The 19,975-nt window shown below is 35.0% G+C and overlaps 1 protein-coding gene across 2 annotated transcripts in view; it reads right to left on the reverse strand.

Annotated features, from left to right (window-relative positions):
* Positions 1-3,510: 3,510 nt before the first annotated feature.
* LOC149567136 (uncharacterized) overlaps positions 3,511-19,975 on the reverse strand; it is a 51,752-nt gene continuing 35,287 nt past the window's right edge. The window contains exons 5-8 of one of the 2 annotated variants that reach the window (XM_089820341.1): positions 9,078-9,266; positions 8,697-8,984; positions 4,031-4,368; positions 3,511-3,861 (exon numbers count right to left, since the gene is read on the reverse strand). In XM_089820341.1, coding sequence (XP_089676467.1) covers positions 3,616-3,861; positions 4,031-4,368; positions 8,697-8,984; positions 9,078-9,266 — 1,061 coding nt within the window. In that variant the 3' untranslated portion in view covers positions 3,511-3,615. Of the gene's footprint in view, positions 3,862-4,030; positions 4,369-8,696; positions 9,267-19,975 lie in introns of both variants that reach the window. The other variant, XM_089820340.1, reaches the window with a different exon arrangement.

Here is a 19,975-nt window from a genome sequence, read left to right on the forward strand (position 1 = left end):
CTTGACCAAGCAACTAACTGAGAGCCAAAGAAATAAGCTCCACTGCTAGTCTCCATTGGTTATCCAAACCTACTCAATCTAAATTTGTATATGTTTTCAATGTAAAATTTGATTCTCTTAGATACCATAATCTTATAGTTCAGTTCCTTTCAAATATCTAAAAAATTCTCTTTACTACCATAACACATGATTCTTTTGGTTTTTGATAAAATATGGTTGTTAAACATATTGCATACATAAGGTCTAGTCTAGTAGCAGTCAAGTACAATTACCCTCCAATAGTTGATTTGTACTTGCTTGCATTTGCTTTCAATGAATCAACCTCCTTAGTCAACTTACAATCGATAACAATAGGAGTGCAAACTGACTTTGAATTCTCTCAACCGAGCTTATTCAACAATTCTTTCACAAACTTGGATTGTGAAATGAAAATGTATTTATTGCTCTAACTCACTTTCAATCCAAGAAAGAGATTCAACTCACTACTAAAACAAGAAGCTGAAATATGAATATGTCGACATCAATAACAATCACTAACAACAACATCAAACATGAATATCATCAACTTCACATCCTAACAATAAGATCTCATAAGGTATTTGTTTTATTATTTTTTAGGTTGTTAATGATGAGATATTTTTGAATGCTTTCTATTTGTCTCCATTTCTAACTTGACATACTACTACCCCAAATTCCACACCCATAAAGGATCACGGGTGTAACTAAGAGACTAAACAACATATTTTTAGTCTTCCAATCCCATGCTCAACATTCACATTTTTTTTCCATTAAAGATTATAATATTGCTTAACCCCCTCGAATTATTTTTGTTGTTGTTTTGGTGTTTGGATTCACTTGTAACTTTGCGGTTTTCAGTTCTAATCCTGCCCCCATCCACCACGTGTTAATGTCGGGCCAATACACCCCAGGACACAAGTTGAGTAAGGGGTCCCAAGCTATCAGGTTGGGCTCAAACTGTCTATCTTGCTAGCCGTTATGTCCATCACCAACACTGGCCTCTGGTGTTTTGGTGTTTGGATTCACTTGTAAATTTGAGTTCTTCAGTTCAGTTCAGTTCAGTTCTACTTGTTTCCCAACTAAGTTTGTTTTAAAAAACAATACTTGTTCACTATCTATAAAGGATTTCCTTTGAAAGGAATGTGTTTGCAGTCTTCTTAGTTTTCTTCAAAGAAAAGATTGCCACTAAATGAGAGGAGGTCAGTTTCGTAAGAGCATCACCTTGAGAGTGTCCTTATTAGCCAACAAAGAGTCCTCAGAGATAGAATCAGAAGGAGAACACAAAGCTCAGCCAATCAAATGATCATCAACTGTATCCTTCAACCAACCAGCAACAACTTTATGACACAAAAGAGAACAATGTGTAGCCAGATGGCCAATAGAGAAGCATCATTGACATCCAAAGGACAGGCCCTCATTCTAGCAAATTGACTCCAAGGCTTTCCATCAACTGTGACCAACACAACCCCTAGAAGTGGTACAGAGATATATTTCAACCAAAATACGATAAATAGTCTCATCCACCTTTGAGAAATGGCTAGTTGAACTTCTAATTGTCTCAGAGCAAGTGTATCTCCCAAAAATGGAGTGGAAGATTGAAGATACAAACCCACAGTAGGTGTGCACTGAGCAATTCAGTAAGAGTGTCAAAAGACTTCCTCAACACAAATCACAATCTTCAGAAGAAGAAATCATAGCAGTAAAAAAAATTCTTTGCACAAGGAAAATATTCATTGTTACTAGAGACTGTCAATTACCAAAAACTTGTTACCCAATGATGCATCTCCATAAGAGAAGGCTAAAGACCAACAAATCTACAAACCAACCCATGATGTTCACAGAAGTTCACATAATCCACCACATGCAGGCCACACACCACTATAGAGGAGATCTTAACACAAACAATGGGTCAAGCTTTCACCTCTAACGGGATAGTGGCAACAGATTTGGTAGCATGGGCACATCTCTGTTGACCAACAGCAGTTTTCTTAGCATGGGCATAACTCTCTACACCAACGATAGAATTATTTTTATTCTTAACAGCTCCTTGTACCAGAAATTAAAAACCCTCCACCACCAGCGCTAGGAATGAGTCTCTACATCCACACTCATTAGTGTGGAAGCAAACACCGTTCCAGAAAGGGTTGATGACCTAGTTCCCACCAAAGCATCCAACATAGGGGCCGTGAAATTCTTATTTATGCAGAAAGGAACCATTTGGGCAGACAAAGTGACAAAACATTTCCAAATTGTTAGTAATATTTTTTGAGATTGCTGATGCAACATTTTCTACAATCAATGTTTTGGATCGTCCTCCATGATCTATATCACGAGGATAAGCAAAAGCCAGAGAATGAGTTTTAGCATGTCGGTGTTGGCATGGACAGTTTTTACTATCTGCGCTATACCTGTAAACAGATAATACTAGTATTTTACTATTTTTGCTTATTTTCAGAATTTTTTTTTTTTTATAAACTATCAACCTCCTCCATTATTCTTTATCATAAATAATATCATGCCTAAAGTTTGTAAAAATAAATTTTGTCAGATAGCAAAAAATTCAGTATGTCACCCAACAAAAATTGTCAACTATGTAAGGGTATTGAACCAAACTTGACTAGTGACTTTGTGTTCCATTAAAAGATCAACAAATTTCCCTGAATAAAGTAAATCTTTACAAAGACTTCAATAAATCTCAATTGTGTATCATGTACCGTGAGACATCCCAAAAGTTCAAATGAAGTGATTTGCCTTCAAGCAATAAAACCTGAAATTAAAGGGGCATGATTAAATAAACCATGATGTGTCACTGTCCATGATACATGTGTTAATCGGTTCCATATTCATCCTTTGTATGAAAAATTATCTGCAGAATCTAGATCTCTATTGCTTGCATATTAAATAATCAGCCTAGATATTTACCTAAGGATGTACTAGGTATCATTATGATAATGTCAAGAAGCATGAAAATCCAATCTTCAAATTGAAGATCTAGATTTCAAGAGTTCACCTGTCAAGAACCCCAAGTGAAAAAACCACATCATTCCAAAAATATTTGTACAACTTTCCATAAAAGTTATATCTCCAATGCCTGAAGTGGACTATTTATCAACCCTGCTGTACTAGTCTCCTTTGTGACAAAGTTATAAATTTACTCCATTTTGCATTAAGGGAAGATTACCTGATCAGTCAATTCATTAACCAACCACAATACAGAGACGGAAAGAGAATGTAACTTGAAACATACACTAGGTAAAGAAACTTAATTTTCAAATCTTTTGAACACCAGAATCTAAGTAAAACAGACCTCGATTTGAAAGTGACAATTGAACAATTCTCATTAAAAAAAATTTTAAAAATGACCCCTCAGCCAAATTAATTTACAAGGCAAGTACATAACAACGAAGTAAAGCTGCTGGAGATTATAATGCAAGCTAAATTATGTGCAATGAAATGACTGTGACCAATGCAATTATCCATACACATGACCAATGGACTAAAATAATAACATTAACAAAAGAGCCAAAAATTATTAAGTAACAGAATAATACAAACATTGTCAGTGCTATAGCAAATACAATACAGCTATATGCATTCTCAAGAATGTTGATCAAACATATTTCCTCTGTTTCCAAATGATGTGTGCTCGTTTCCAAATGATGTGTGCTCAATGGCTGCTGCTATTCTCTGACGAAGATTATATTTCTTAGCAATGATTGGACGAACATCATCCGCTCCTACTAATGTTTCCAGGAAAGGAAGCAACGAAATCAAAGCAGAGTCTGAACGATCTTCAAACCAGCTCTCAATAGGAATACCATTGTCAATTTGGAATCCAAACGCCTGCAATAAACATCAAACAGAACCAATGTGGCAAGAAGCATGGAAAGGTATTGATTCAGTATTTCGGCCTTCTATATATTATTATGAGCATAGGCTGTAAGTAAATGCCTTTGCATGCATGTATTCTAAAAAAAATTTAGAGAAAGAACAACTACAACATCAGAAATACCTGGGGTGAATTATCAATAATTGCTACTTGTGCAAGATCACGCCCCAGGACTGTTAAATCCTTTAAATAGTTGCCCTCTACAAATACGCATGATTCACGATATACACGGTGACGAATAAGCTTCCGTTTAGGATCCAGAACATTTAAGAGTTGCTCTGCATAGATGCTTTGACTAGCTGTAAATACAATGATTTCAAACATATCTGCCACCCTATCCATAAACAATTGGAGATAAGGCCTACATCGCACATACACTCTGTGCTCTCTGAAATTGAAATAAACAGGAAAAGTGAAGTCTGCATCATCACAATGCTCTAGTGTTGAGTGTACAAGGGTCTCTGTTTTAGCCAATCAAATAAAATCATCAGTTTTTGTTGCTGCTAATCTGTAACATTAATTTAATATACCTCCTGAAAGTAAATGTAACATGCATACAAGTCAATAGAATGCAACACTCCTTTCCATTGACCATTCACATGTAACTTGTGTAAAGAAATGGAAGTGAATTTATTTTTTAGAGTGGAAGCATACAAAATCAACAGTTTAAAACACTAAAATATATCACAAAGCAATAGCATGCCACGCAAGGAAATTGAAGCATGTACAGATGATGTTATATATCCCAACAAAAGTAGAAACTTTATGAAGATTAAAATGTCACCATCCAGTAAAAATAAACAGAATTATTGATAGTTACCATATGACAGCAAACTTTCAGACATACCATTTCAGCACTCTTCTAAATACCAGCAAAACATGTTCAATACACAAATTCATTTATATAACAACCTAAATGAACACAATGCTACAGCAACCATTTTTCAACCACTCAAAATTCAAATAACAAAAACTATTACAACACTAAATACTAAATAGAAGAAAACAGTGAAGCAGATCAATTTTAAATAACCTTCTAATCATCTATAAATGATTAAAACCGAGCTATTAGGGCATAAACATTACTACTTTGTTCTTCATACACGGATACAATCTACACTTACAGATTCACAATTAAAAATAAAAACACTTAAGAGTTAGAAAGTAAAATTACTATTAAACACCAAATTTACCCTGGAGAGACCATCATCTACTGGCTTTCCATATTTAGGATGGTCTAACAAATAAATTTTGAAACATTAAATTGGTAGGCAAGACAGTGAATGAGGACATCTCCTGTCAATTTCCATGTTGACATGATGACAATGGGCAAGGATTTTAAGTCCATTTTGCAAAGTCATTTTCTAGTCATGTTTGACTCATTTTGTACCATTGTATCATAGAGCTGGACATGGGCTCTAAGCCCATCATGACTGGTACTCCCACCATCCATGAAGATATATAAAGGAAATAAAGAAGCTGTAAAGAACTAATGGAAATGCGTCACCACAGACCTAGTTCTAGACTATTTGCTTCATCATCATGCCTGCAAATAAAGATGACGTTATGAAAATGTGAACTAATCAAGCCTTGAAAATAACAGTCGAGAATAGCCTCCCAGACATTAAAGAGCTTATTGATGAATTGCATGGAACCTTCCACTCTTTGAAAATTGACTTCAGGTTCCATATCACAATATTCATTTGATGTGCACAAGACAATCTTCAGGTGCCACTGTGGACATTGTGACGTGCCATTCAAGCTAACAAATACACAGGCCACTTGCCAATCAGAACAATGAACCAGGTATTTTTCAATGACATCTTAACTAAACTAAAAGTTGAGAGGACCACTTAAACTTTGAAAACAGTCCTCAAGATGCAATACAGCAGGGGTATGTGGATTGGCATGTCAACAGGAAAACTGCTGCCAGGGTAAAAACTGATTCCAGGGTTAGGATACATTGCATGCATGTCCATAAAGGTAGGTTGACATAAGAAGCCTCAAGGGACCAAAGACGAATATGTAACCAGAGAAGTGCAGGCAGGAATCACAGCACCAGGTGAATGAAGAGGTGTAAGTCCAATGGCCGGTGAAAAGATAAAGAAGAGGGAAGTTGTAGCATAGGGAGTGAAGGAAACGTATGCAAATATAATAAACTCCAAATAAAGAAGAGGGAAGTGGTAGCACAGGGAGTGAAGGAAACGCATGCAAATATGAGAAACTCCAAATCCCACCCAAATTAGGGAAGTGAACCGAATTCCCAACCTTGGTGAAAAAGAAAGGGAAAAGTTAACAGATTTGATTCTTGAGCAACTCGTACAACAATCTAGCAAAAAAATAAAAACGTAAAAGATAAAGATTATGTTGGAAATGTTGCCATTGGTGTCAAAGGTCGTTGCAAACAAGATTGTGAGAAACTGTCAAACTGTCATTGATGTTTAAGTCATTAGACTACTAAACACAGTTGCATGAGTTTATGTCTGTCATGCTTTTGAGTTTGTGTCTTTGGTCTAACAGTTGATTTGTGTGTCTATCAGGATGAGCTATGCAGTCAGGCAGACCCCGAAATGACTGTATGTTCGTCATTTTACAAACTTGGTACTTAGTGTTCGTTGAAACTTGAAAGTCTCTTTTAATAAGTGTTATGGGGGTTGTCCAACCTCAGATCACCAGTGTGGTTTTTTGGCATTGGATTTAAGTCTAAGTTAATTGGTAATCAGACCATCAGCTTGCCCGGTTCTAAGTTTGACAGAATATTGTACATGTGATAGTGGCAAACTTGACCATTGAATAACCCACTTGAGATGACTTATAATCTCTTCTAAAACAAAAAGAGGAAAATGTGTTTGATCGTCCTAGTAACAGTCATTTTTTAAAAGGGTAGCCACTCTATGTATTTATTGTATCGATTATTGGCTCTCAAAAGGGGTTTATAGAAGAGAAGGGATTTGTTGAAAGCCTCTTTTAAAAAGTGTTATGGGGGTTGTCCAACCCCAGATCACCAGTGTATTTTTTGGCACAGTCTAAGTTAATTGGCAATCAGACCATCAGCTTGCCCGGTTCTAAGTTTGACAGAATATTGTACAATGCACTGCCAACCACTGATTTGGTCTCTGACCATTTTGGCTTGCTTTTTGGCTGGACAAGTTGTTCTGTATATCTGTTGTCAGGTGGTAAGAGTTAAAGACAACCCCCAACCCCCTATGCAATTTGTTCACTCTATGAGTATTGTTACAATATAGGTCATTGGTGATCAGCCCTCATGCTTACACTCGTTGATCACTTTTTTGGCATGTGATAGTGGCAACCTTGACCATCGAATAGCCCACTTGAGATGACTTATACTCTCTTCTAAAACAAAAAGAGGAAAATGTGTTTGATCATCCTAGTAATAGTCATTTTTTTTTAAAGTAGACACCCTATGTATTTATTGTATCGATTATTGGCACTCAAAAGGGGTTTATAGAAGAGAAGTGTTTTGCAAGTGAAGTGTTATCAATTAAGTGTGAAAATACTGTACCATTTCCAGAGCAGGGCAGATTTAAGGCATAGCAAGGCAGATTGAATATAGAGCAAAGCAGACCAGAAAAGGATATGTATGTGATAAGAACAAGATAGAAAAGATGAATGCAATGCTGTATCATGATAGCCAGAACAGACCAGACACAAATATAAAGATCTTTTCTGATGCAAGCAAATGTTTATTTAGATTCTAGAAGATAGATATGCAGAATGTGAAGTTAATAACATTCTAGCGACCCGTTTGTTGGAACAGAGCTAGATGCACATCAACCACCGACAACGTCATCTTCAGAAGGCAGAAAAGGTCAGTGTCTCTTGGAACAGGATATTGGTGTCGCTTGCTGAGTTGGTGCTCAGTCGTAGCGATTGGTCTCTCTAATGGTTGGTGCCTACAAATATTGTAAGATGCTTTTATATTTGCTGAGACTGAATTCAGACAGTAAATACAAGAATTCACTGCTGTTGTTATTGCTGTTATTGTGTGATCTTCAGATTGCAGATCATTAAACAAGTTTAGTCAGTCCACATGACTAGTATGTTTTAAACACAATTACTGGAATATATAAATTATACTGGAGCATATGTGCAGTTTCTGCAAAAATATCACATAAATGGTAAGTTATTACTTAAATAAAGGAGAGACTATGAAAGACAGTGAATAATTCATCATAGAATGGAACTGAGGCACTTTAGATACAGATCAAACGCACAGAAGCAGGGGCAGAAGGCTGCAAAGTAGACAATCAGGCAGAAAAATAATGATGTGCAGACTACCACAAGACTACAGGTAGCCAAAACACTTCTTTAGTAAATAAAGATTCGGCAATCATAAAAAACTTGAAAAATAGATAGTAATGTATTTATGCTTTGACAAAAATATATAGACAATAATAAAGCATTTATTTTCATTTTGCTTCCTACAAATTGTCATTTTGCTCATTCTTACAGATTAACAAACATAATGCAAATTCAAAAGACAAGGCAAGGGAAGGGAAGGGATGGCAATCCATAGTATTCGACACTGACCAAATTTAATTTATTATTAGTAATAAATAAGAAACATACATGCAAACTGTCTGCAACAGAAAAAAATCTAAACGAAAACAAGCATACTATTTTGTTTTTAGATTCTTCAATTAAAAGTACAATAGGTTTGTCTTTAGAATATGAAATGAAACTGCAACAAAGAAGGAAAACAGGTTGAAGAGAAAAAAACATATCAACAAATTGCCACAAGTGCAAAAGTTCAAAACAATTGCCTTACCATCCAAGTCTAAGACTAGTGTGATGGGTGGACATCTCCGTGTTTGTTTTGGTAGCAACATAGGCCGGAAAGATGAAACCACTTCTGAAAGATGTGGCAAGTTTTTAATGAATAAAAATGGATCGAAGTCATCAACATCATCCTCTTCATCTGGAATTCTGGACTCCTGATTTGTTTCATCATTGCATTCCAATGACTTAGTTTGTTGCATTGCAAGAAACACAGAGGCCCCAACAGGATTTTGCAAATTCTCTTCAACTGATTCCAAATTATGTCTATGATCATGTGCTGGGTGTTCATCCACAAATGACCATTCAGTTATATTCTGATTAACGTCTAAAATTGCTTGAGAACCACCCAGCTCATTTTCATGCAGACTACCTGGACTGCTTGAAGGAGTTTCGACCATATCTTTCCCATTGTTAGAAAGCCTAGCCACAGCCCCATCCTGTAGGCTCCCTGTTCTAGATGTGTCGTTTGAACTCTTTTTATGTTCTTCATGTGTCGATCCATTATCATTTCTGCCATCTCCCATATAATTTTCCTGAGCCAGAAGTTCCCCTGCTTCAACTGCAAAGAAATATTTGATATAAGTTTTGAGGTTCAGAGTACCAACTCAAAACCTAAAAGTAACTCATCATATTTATATTCTGATATTGCCTATTATACGAAATAACTGAGATAAACAATTCCGCAGACTCCAACAAGCCAGAATGAAAAGATAAATGAACTTTGACATTTATAAAGGAGGAACTAGAATCATACCCACCAAAAGATTTTAAAATTGTTAGCGACTTAGCACAAATACATTGAACCTCGCTCAAAATATAAATGCTGTTTCATTATTCTATAAGGTCAGCATATTATTATAAGAGTGTTCAACAACTTTAGATGATATCATCATCCACTACGTTCGATATTTTCAGCAGTCTATACAAGTTACTGAACAGTAAGAATGCAAGTCAAATTTACCATATACTGACTGACCTGGATGAACGAAATGAAAAATTTAATAATATCTACTTAACAATGAGCAGTAAATAGGACTTTCATTGGCTTAAAATCCAACAATGGCAACAGATAAACCTACAAAAAACATCTAGAAAAGAAAATTAACAGAACCACCTACAAAGCTAATGTATTCACTTAAGTAAAGCAATATAGCACAAGTAATCAGTAACCAATATAAAGTAATCAGGAACCAATATAAGATGCCACTAAGTGACGCTCTCTAAAGTGGTCTCTGGTGTGTTTGTATTATTAGTTGGTAACTGGTTTATTATACAGGCAATCTAATATAGAACCTGATGCTAAGAAGCCACTTGCAGCTGTGCACACACACAAGCACATGGTTAGATTTAACCTGATACTAGATTCATGACCTTGCTAACAAAGTGTAGAGAGTTTTGAGCACTATATAAAACAAATCGTCACTCTGTGCATGTGTGTGTCCTGAGCCACTCCTATTCATATTATTATGCCAATCAATATACTCACTTGGCATGGTGTCTGTGTCTGTGTGTGTGTGTCTGCGTGCATGCAAGGGTGTGTGCATTGGAGAGGGGGGGCAGTGTGTGCACATGTCTAGGGGTGTGTGGGTGTGCACACACTTGTCTTGATGGATGCTTTGTTTATACCAAAAAAAAAATGCACGATTCAAGTACTTTTAAATTTTGGATGTGTTATGTCAAACTTTGGAAAAAAACACACACAACTTTTGGCATGGTTGGAAAATCAAGGTCAATTGGACAGTGTGGGAATGGTATCCACAGCGTATTGTATTCATATCAGAATGATATACATGCCAGGGGAGAGACAGAAGCATATCCTGCTACACTACAAAAATATAGTTCATTTTTGCTTAACACTCATTCTTGCTTGTCATCAAACAAATAGAGTTGAATATTGAAAAATGAATTGTTCCAAAGTGATTAATTTCTTTCAACATTTTTGTTTTGTTTCCAAATTCTTCTTCTTCTTTCTCCTTTCTTCTATGATTCTATGAAATATGCTAACTTAATTAGACTCATTTGTTTACATTTGTTTTAAATGTGTTGTTTATTGAACTTGTTGCAATATAAATTACAATGCCAATCAGTTCGCTTCTCAAGGACTGACCCCTCTTCAAAAAAGGCATAAATTCTCCGTATGGAAGCATGGTACAGTTCGTTCCAAATGGTAGGGTATTTAGATTTGTAATGAGTGGGATGTTTAGTATTCAAGCGCGGAAGGTCACGTGAAAGCCCATTTGTGTGGCGTCCATCGGGTGGGGCATCAAAACTTGCAAAGAAAAAAATAATGTACCTACTCCATCAAAGCAAGTCCTTGCATTTCTTAAATAGGGAAAAAAGCAAATGAAGCAGTACCTCATAAAGCAGAGCATCCTTTTTCTAGAGAGAGGATCTTGAGGAATGAAGCCCCTCTACCAACATCTCATCTTCAAATTGTAGAAAGCCAACCTTCTTTGCCGCGCCTAGAGAATGACTTACCTTTACACTTAAGAGATCAAATGCACCTTTGTGAATGGCATTTCAAACCAAGCCTTATGAGAGTGCTGACAAAACACATTGCAAAATATGTCTTATGTAAATGGATTGGCTATCAATATTGTTCAATCACCATCTTGGTAACAAATGATTCATGCTCATGGTCAAAATGGGTTAATCCTTCAACTGCTGTGGAAAGTCCAAAGACATGGAACCCCCACCCACCCCCAACCCCAAAAAAGAAGGCTGAATCAAAATCAATGTAGATGGAACATCCCAAGGAAACCTTGAACCCGTCCAAAGCTAGATGTGTTGCCAAAGACTAAAACGGAAACAGCATTGCATGGAGCACGAAACAATAATATTCGGATACAAATGACATCACAATGGCTAATGCTACTCTACTTGTTGTAAAGGTAACAAAAAAATTATCTACAAACAACATCACAAAGGCTAATGCTACTCTACTCATTGTAAAATTAACAAACAAAATATCACTTTCAAAGGTTCATTTTGAGGATGATTCTCAAATTATTACCAACACTATTACTTGTGGAGGAGCTGAATTTTATAAATTGGACAGAATCATTAAGGTTGTGAGACAAATCTTTTCAATGGTCGAGTTTATTTAAGTTTCACATGTTAGGTGCAATGGAAATCAGGAGCTATATAGTTTTCTAGTTGGAACTAGATTTGGACGTGAATAAAGAAGTGATTGTCATTTCAAATGAAAATGGTTTGGATCCAATTGACATGTCATTAATGAAGGAAAGTACATCCACAATCCAAAGAATGGCAGACTGACATCGTGTAAACACATTTAATCTAGGCTCAGAATACAAGGATTATTACTCCCTCCTCTCATGAGCTTCCTCCTACTTTATGTTTAATGCCTTTCCTTCCATAATGCATTCACATCTTTTCTTCCCTTTGTCTTGCATTTACAAGTTTTAAGGATATAAGCAAATTTCTCGATTCAAGCTAAGAAAGCAATAGTAGCATTCTGGAAGAGAACTTCTGAGGAATGCCTTTGTAATGTTTTCACCTTTGAGAATGATGATTTTATCCTCTAGATCAAGATGATTTTGGGCTAAGTCACAAGGTTCGAGTTCGAATTCAACAACTATGAAGTTCGGATGAAGTTTGACAAGTCAAGAGAATTTGCCTAATGTAATTTTCAAAAGAATCTAGATATATGTTATTAATATTCGAAAAATTAATAAAGTAATATAATAATTAATTAATTAAAAATATACAAGGCAGAGGCCCTAGCTCGGTTGGCTAAATCTTCCCTGTTGCAGGGGGTTGGTCACGGGTTCTAGTCTCCCCCGTCCTCGTGGTACTAGTGGGCGTGTCACGCCAGCGCTACCGGTCACATTAAAAAGTTTATCAGGCGCACTGCAGTTTATAGGGGGGCCGTGTTGCACCGATTCCTGCAGTCTAAAAAAAAATAATAATAATAATTAAAAATATACAAATTATTACTATTTTTACTTTTAATAATAAATAAACATAAAAATTATTAATATGTTATTAATTTTTTGTTTGATAAATAAAAAGGAAATATTAAAAATAAAGTAATATAATAATTAATAACAAACAAACATAATATTAATGTTTTAATAAATATTACAAATAGACTTAAATCTTTAAATAAACTTAGATCATTAAATAAACTTATATCTTTAAATAAACTTAAATTTCTATATAGTCTTCAAACCTTAAAAAAACTCAATAAGTTTGAATTGATTCAAACATTATAATTAAAATTGTTGTGGACGAGATAATTTTGTGAAATTTTTTAACAGAGCCACGAGCAGTTGACAACCACAAAAAACATTGAAGAAACACAACTAAAGAGCCACCAAACCCTATTGAAAAACCACGAACAAGGAGCAACGGAGGCTAGGAAAATATGAATGCAATGGCTGCCACAACTGAATATTGCAGGCAAACAGACAAAATATACTTGCCCTAATTTTCCTTCAGTGATAGTATCCAATCGATCAATGTCATTTCATTAAATTGAGGGGCAACATTTATTAATTTTTTTCTCTCGAGAACCCTAAAAACGAAGCAATAAACTATTTTTTCTCATATATGACAGTGATTTTATTGTTGTATGAATTTATGGCAAGCTTTAACGATTTTTTATAACTTTTAAAGGTTCGTCAAACTTCGAACTTGTAGCTGAAAATTTAGCGAACCTCGTGACTTAGATTTTGGGTACGCAATTCCTATAAGCAGAATACCACTATTGTATCAATGTTGCTACTTCAAGGCCTAATTCTTAGAGTTGAGCTCGAAGGAAGAAACCATTGAGCTTATGCTTCAATGTGTAGAGGAAGAATGGGGGTGGGGAGTAAAGTACTTTCCCATTAGTACTAGATTCGAAGAAGGCTTTGTTGTTCTAAGTAATGTATTGATGTATGTAGAAATTCACTCCCCCTCTTCGCCTATTCAATATAGAGTGTTAAGGAGGAGGCAAGACAAGCTACAACTCAGATTGGGCTTCATGGCTCAAGCATCACTTTTTCTTAAAGGAAATCATGGTTGGGATACATGCCGAGAGTACGATGACCAAGGCTAGGTGGGGCCATCAGAAGTGTTGAGGGCATCGTCAAGGGAGACCGGCTAGAAAAATGAATGTGATTGTGCAACTTGCCTTGGCTACTCCTATGGGTGATGACATTCATCCTGAATAAAGGTTATGAGCTGCCTATGCTACCCTTTTTGTATGGTTGAGATCTGAGCTAAGTGATTTCTTTGTTGGTTCCTATCTATTTCTTTCCATTATTTTGAAGTGTGTTTGATAATTGTAATGTAAATGGCTTCATCTACACTTTGGTTGCTTTATTGGAAGGGATTTGTCTTCATTATGATCACTGTACGGTTCTAATCTAGCAAGGTAGAGCTGATGGATTTATTTTGGATGACTATTGTTGTTCTTGGCTGGTCCGCAAGATTGGACATTTTCTATTATTTTATAAATTCTTGTATTTTTAGAATTAATATTATATATTGATATATATAACATAAAGAGAGAATCTTTACATTCCAACTGAAGCTCTCTTCAATTTCCCAAAACGACTCTTTAAATCAATTACAACTCTTTGTATTTACATGCATCAATGCATGTTGAATGACACGTCTTAATATTTAATATTACATTTTATCATAAATGTCCTTTTCAGCTGAAGCTGACCATAATGGTATTAACTCCCAAAGATAAAAATCCCTATCGCAGCTACAATTTCCAACACTCCATCTTAGCAAGAGATATCTTTAGCTGAATAGTCACAAGGCTACAACCAAATGTCAACAATAAAATCTAATAACATAGATCCCATAAAATTCATGAAATAACTAAACATGAAAACCCTACAAGAAACACAATCAACTAAATTTACTCATTTTTAACAATCATGGAATCACTCAACATGGTAGGATCACAATCAACTTTCATCACGGACTCACTCGAAGTAATGTTGTCACGGAATCGCTCAACATGACAAACCTGCAAATGACACAATCACCTTTCATCACGGACTCGCTTGATGATATCATGGAATCTCTCAACATGACAAGTTAGTAAGATTTATAACTACTATTTTACCACAGATTCTCTCAACATGATAAATCATGGAATCTCTCAACATGACTTCCAACTCCATCACAGGATCTTCAACATGATCATATTATGGACTCTCTACATGATGCTCACCATGTATCTCTCATAAGTGAAAGAGTCATCAAGTTGACCTTATAACTATCATGAATACGAACTCGTAATCAGCAAGAAATACAATCACAAGTAAGACTCGTTTTCATCAAGAGTCTCAAAAACCTACTATACCAAAATATTAGCAACATAAGTAAGAATGTAGGGGATTCAAAGGCTCCCTCTCAATGAAGAACTACTTTCATCATGTAAGAAGAGATAGCAAATAAATCCTCCCTCTGAATCACAAGCTCCCTTTAAATCTCAAGATCTCCCTCTGAATATGAAATCCTTATCCTGTTGCATCCTGCAACCAAGAATCTTCATTAACCAAATATCACAAATATATTCTTGATCATGCATACAAATATGAACCAAAAATTATATATAAAACTATCAGTACTAGATGTAATGTATGTAGTTCTTATACATTGGTTACAATTGAAGATATATAAAAAAAAATTAAAAAGCAGCTAAATAATGTAGGCATGCTTCTTAAATATAATTTAATACTTAGCTTGCTAACCGTATTCGGCTTTCGAAGGAGCTTGCGAATTAATTAAGAGGAGCGATGAACAGTCCTCCCAAGAAATGGTATATGAAGAAAACACATTTTGTGTAACTCTCAAATGAATTATTCCTTAGATTCAAGCCTCTATTTCATCATGAACAAAAGGTTTCAATTCATTTTTGTTTCTGCCCAATTATAATGGTTCTACGGTAAATCATCGACTTTATATCTTTTCCTTGTCGTCCAAGCTCAAAATTCACAGCTCAAGAAACCGCAGTTCAATCATAAGAGTGTGAAAGCCTTTTGAAGGACCGATTTTGTGTAACTAGTGATGAGTGCTACTTATAATAAGACAACCTTTTGAAATTCTCTGATAGAACACAATATGAGAGAAACATAAAGCAAAATGATGGAAAACACTTCCTTTCGAACAACATCCTCAAATCTAAGATTTTCGATGCCATGAAAATTAAATCATCAACAATAACACATGAACAAAAAAGAAGATTCTTTCCCTAAACGTTGACAAGTTCAATCACAACTAACAGTTCCAATCACTGACGATTCCATTCACTGTTAATCTGACATGAGAACACAATAAGACATGGTCAACTATTACATATGCGATGTTCATGGCAGTAGAATCTTTGCACTAGTGGCATGAGGAGTTTTTTTGCCCTCCACAAAACTAGAGCATTTCGAGACCCAGCTCACCATTTCTTCTGGAAGCTTTCGAGCCTTCATTTGCAAGGTGACTTAATGTGGTTACTTGTAGCTCGATTCACATTCTCAAACGAGCTCATAAAGATTCTCAACAATAATAATGTAACGGCACACAATATCACAAATCGACCCCGTAGATATAAATGGGCAAGAGATAAGACAATGATAAAAGAGACGAACCAAAAGTCATAAATATGACACTGCCATCTTCTATAAAAAATGCCAATTCAAAAACTAACAACTACAATGCAAAACTACTCACAATAATCACCATGAAAAATCCTTAATAAGGTAGAAGCCATTACCAAGCTGACTGAAATACTCGAACACAAGAAATCGACTTAAGGCATCAAAACCACTACAAATTACAATTCAAGGACACATAAGACTGAACAGCTCCAAGAAAAGACAAGAGCCAAAAGAAGAAGATTGTAACATTACTAAACTCCTAGTCTTGACCTTCAAGTTAGAAGCAGAAAAGAGCAATAGGAAATAACCAATGGAACACCCAAAATTGTTGGGCCACAACGTCTTATTCATAAAACAATGAAAGAGATGGCTCTCAAGGACAAAGCTAATAGGCAAGTGGAAGGGCCTTTTGGAGTCCGATGTTGTTTTGCAAAGGGAAGAGTCCTCCACACCACAAAAGTGTATAAAGACATGACTAAGGATGACCTAGGACGTGAGGCGATTATCTCTTTCTTCAACTATGGAGGTTGCATAATTCTGCAAGAGATTTAATCGAACATTCAAAGACCTTTGAGCAAAATGTCATTAGCTCTACAATGTCTATGAATCCCATGCACATACGCAGAGCCTAGATTACAAAGTTCAACATTTTCTAATTTGTTGTTATCTAACTTGGCTCTAATACCATGTTTGATTTTGAGCCCTGAAACTAAATGATAAACAGCAATAAAGGAGAGCTAAAATAGATGCAAGAGACACAAAAATATCCTCAATACAACAAAAGATCATTTTATTGATAGTAAAATTCAAGTGCACAATGCCTCTCACTTGATGTGATATACACAACATAAAGAGAGACTCTTCATATTCCAACCTAAGGTCTATTCAATTTCCCAAAACATGACTCTTTATTTCAATTACAACTCTTTGTATTTACATGCCTCAATGGATGTTGAATGACACGTCTTAAGAGTTAATATTACAATTTATCATAAATGTCCTTTTCAATCTAAGGTAACCATAACGGTATTAACTCTCAAAGATAAAGATCTCTATCGCAGCTACAAGCTCCAACATTAAGAACGGTTCAAAAACAAGATTTTGTGTTTTTTTCTGATTTCCAACAAGGAAACTTGCAACTTCAAAAGGGAATATCTTATATTGTGGTAGTGGGAATTAAATGAGCCACAATATCCAAGCTTTGTATAATAATGGAGATATCGATTATAAATAAGTATATCTTATTTTTTATAAAGCTACTAAAAACTAAGGGCAATCCAAGCCCAACGAGTGGATATATATTTAGAGATGAGGGAATAAACTCCTTGAGAACAATGCCTATCAATAGGGATACCAATAATCAAACTATGGCACTGGCATTGCTATGTGGAATGCAAATAGCTTTGAGGGTGGACTAGATAAATTTTAAAGTGGATTAAGAATCCAAAGATTATACTTGTATAGAGGAAACAGAAATGGATCGAAAAGTAAGATAGCATCTCCTTTATGTATAATAGACATAAGGAATTTAAGATGTGCCTATGGATACACATCTAGGAGTCATTTTAGTTCAAGAACATGACACTCAAGATATCAACATCAAACTACCCAAAAAACGTCTAAATGCTCTTGGAGTTGACTATCAAGAATAGTCCCTAAACAAGCTAAAATGGTAATAAAATATATAGAATTCAATAATTTTAATGTATGTATATACATTCCCCTATTCCTAGCACCTCCTTACTCCCTAATTATTTCATCATCTAAACAATGTTGTGTGAAAATTATCCCATTGGTAAAAAAATCTTTTTAACATTGATCCTCATACCCAGTTTATATATGCCGAGTAATTTCAATAAGTACTCTACATGATCCAATATTCACCCTTTCAAACTACCTTTAGCCTCTACAAGTTTGTCATAAAACAAGGACAAATTGTAGTTGGCTAGTTTGACAATTGCATCACCAGTTACGGGCAAACAAAAAATCTAAGGATCAAAAAGATGAACTGGAAGTAGAAAAGTCATTTTTTATGCAAAGAAAGCATGATCAAATCTCAATTTTCCCTATCTATTTCTCTCTACCTCCCTAACATGTCCACTTTCGTAATTAGAAAACCTTAGCTTGTCTAAGATTAGCTTCTCATTCAACTAGACCTATAAGCATACACTCCTCTCCACTATCACTTTGGATTTTCTTTATAGAGTTCTATGCAACATATCAATTTTAAGTCATCTTTTTTGTTGGGGTGTCACCCACTATTGCAACTGCTCATTAGACTAGGACAATGATCAATTAAGCTTACATATTCAAATGACAATCAGACAACATTGGCAAAACCCATAAAACAATACTTACAAAAGCAAATGAAATACGATGCATCCACAAGATTTACACTAGAAGCACAAATTTACCAAGGAAAGCCTTTCAAGACAAAACCCAACACTAAAATGATGTTCACAGTCATAGTACTCAGAATCAAAACCAATTAATTACAATATGTTCTTTGAAACCTTATATAGCTACAATTACTTTAATGTCTATTTATCAACAATGTACAATCCAATGCTATTCCTTTCAGCCTGTACAACAGAGAAACCTAACTACGTTTATATAAGATGATGCATATTGACATATACAAGTGAATATCTATAACCATTCAACAACCCAAGTAATACCAAGAGTAATTATAATCTGACCATATATCACACCAATATACCATATCAATAACCACATCAGATATCTCCACACAGACATTTTACTTGTACCATTTTATCACTATGGTACACTATGAAATTATGAATCAATTGTTACAACCTTAACACTATTACTAAGCATGTAGATTTCCATTACAACTAGTATCTGCTCCTCACTTGAACTAGCTCATATCAGCATAACATTCTTCCTAACTATGTGCCAATAGTTACAACCTTAATACTATTACTAAGCATGTATATTTTCATTACAACAAGTATGTGCTCCTCAATTGCACTAGCTCATATTAACATAATATATTATGATATTAGATAGGTATTATTTACTCTCTCTTCTATCTTTTTCTAATTGTCACTCTTTTTGTAATGTTTCCATAAACTCCTGTTCATTAAGTTAACTTTCTTTTTCATTCTTATTCACTCAAGAATGTTGCTATTTCCTCTCTCCTATTCATTATAGAAACATTCTCTTGTATCTTGTATATATAGATCATTCATGATCTTTGTTTAATAACACATTCATTATTTTACCATAATATGGTATCAAAACAAATTCTTAACCTCTTACAAAAAAAAATATTTCTTTTTTGAAATTATTAGTTCAAAAAAATTGAAATATTTGCCCAAGTGTGTTTAAAATTTGCATCTTTTTTTCCTCCAAACCTGACTAGGGATTCGACGTCCATAAATTTTTTGCAATTTTCTTTGAGGAAAACCGCAGGTCATTAAAATCACATTTTCCCTTAAGATTGTGGGCATCTTCGTGTTGTAGACACATCTCTGACATCTAGTCATGTTTTTCTTGTTTCTTATCAATGGCTTAGGCATTTTTCAGTCTCTTGGAACCTTTTTTATTCACCCACGGCATCTTTTTCTGCAAATAACATTAGTTTCATCGCCATTTTTAGTGTTTTTCTGCTACATATTTGCTCAAA

Source organism: Cupressus sempervirens, chromosome 3 (genome assembly GCF_028749045.1).
Source record: "Cupressus sempervirens isolate cs-2001-9-10 chromosome 3, ASM2874904v1, whole genome shotgun sequence".
In the NCBI taxonomy this organism is placed as follows: domain Eukaryota; kingdom Viridiplantae; phylum Streptophyta; class Pinopsida; order Cupressales; family Cupressaceae; genus Cupressus; species Cupressus sempervirens.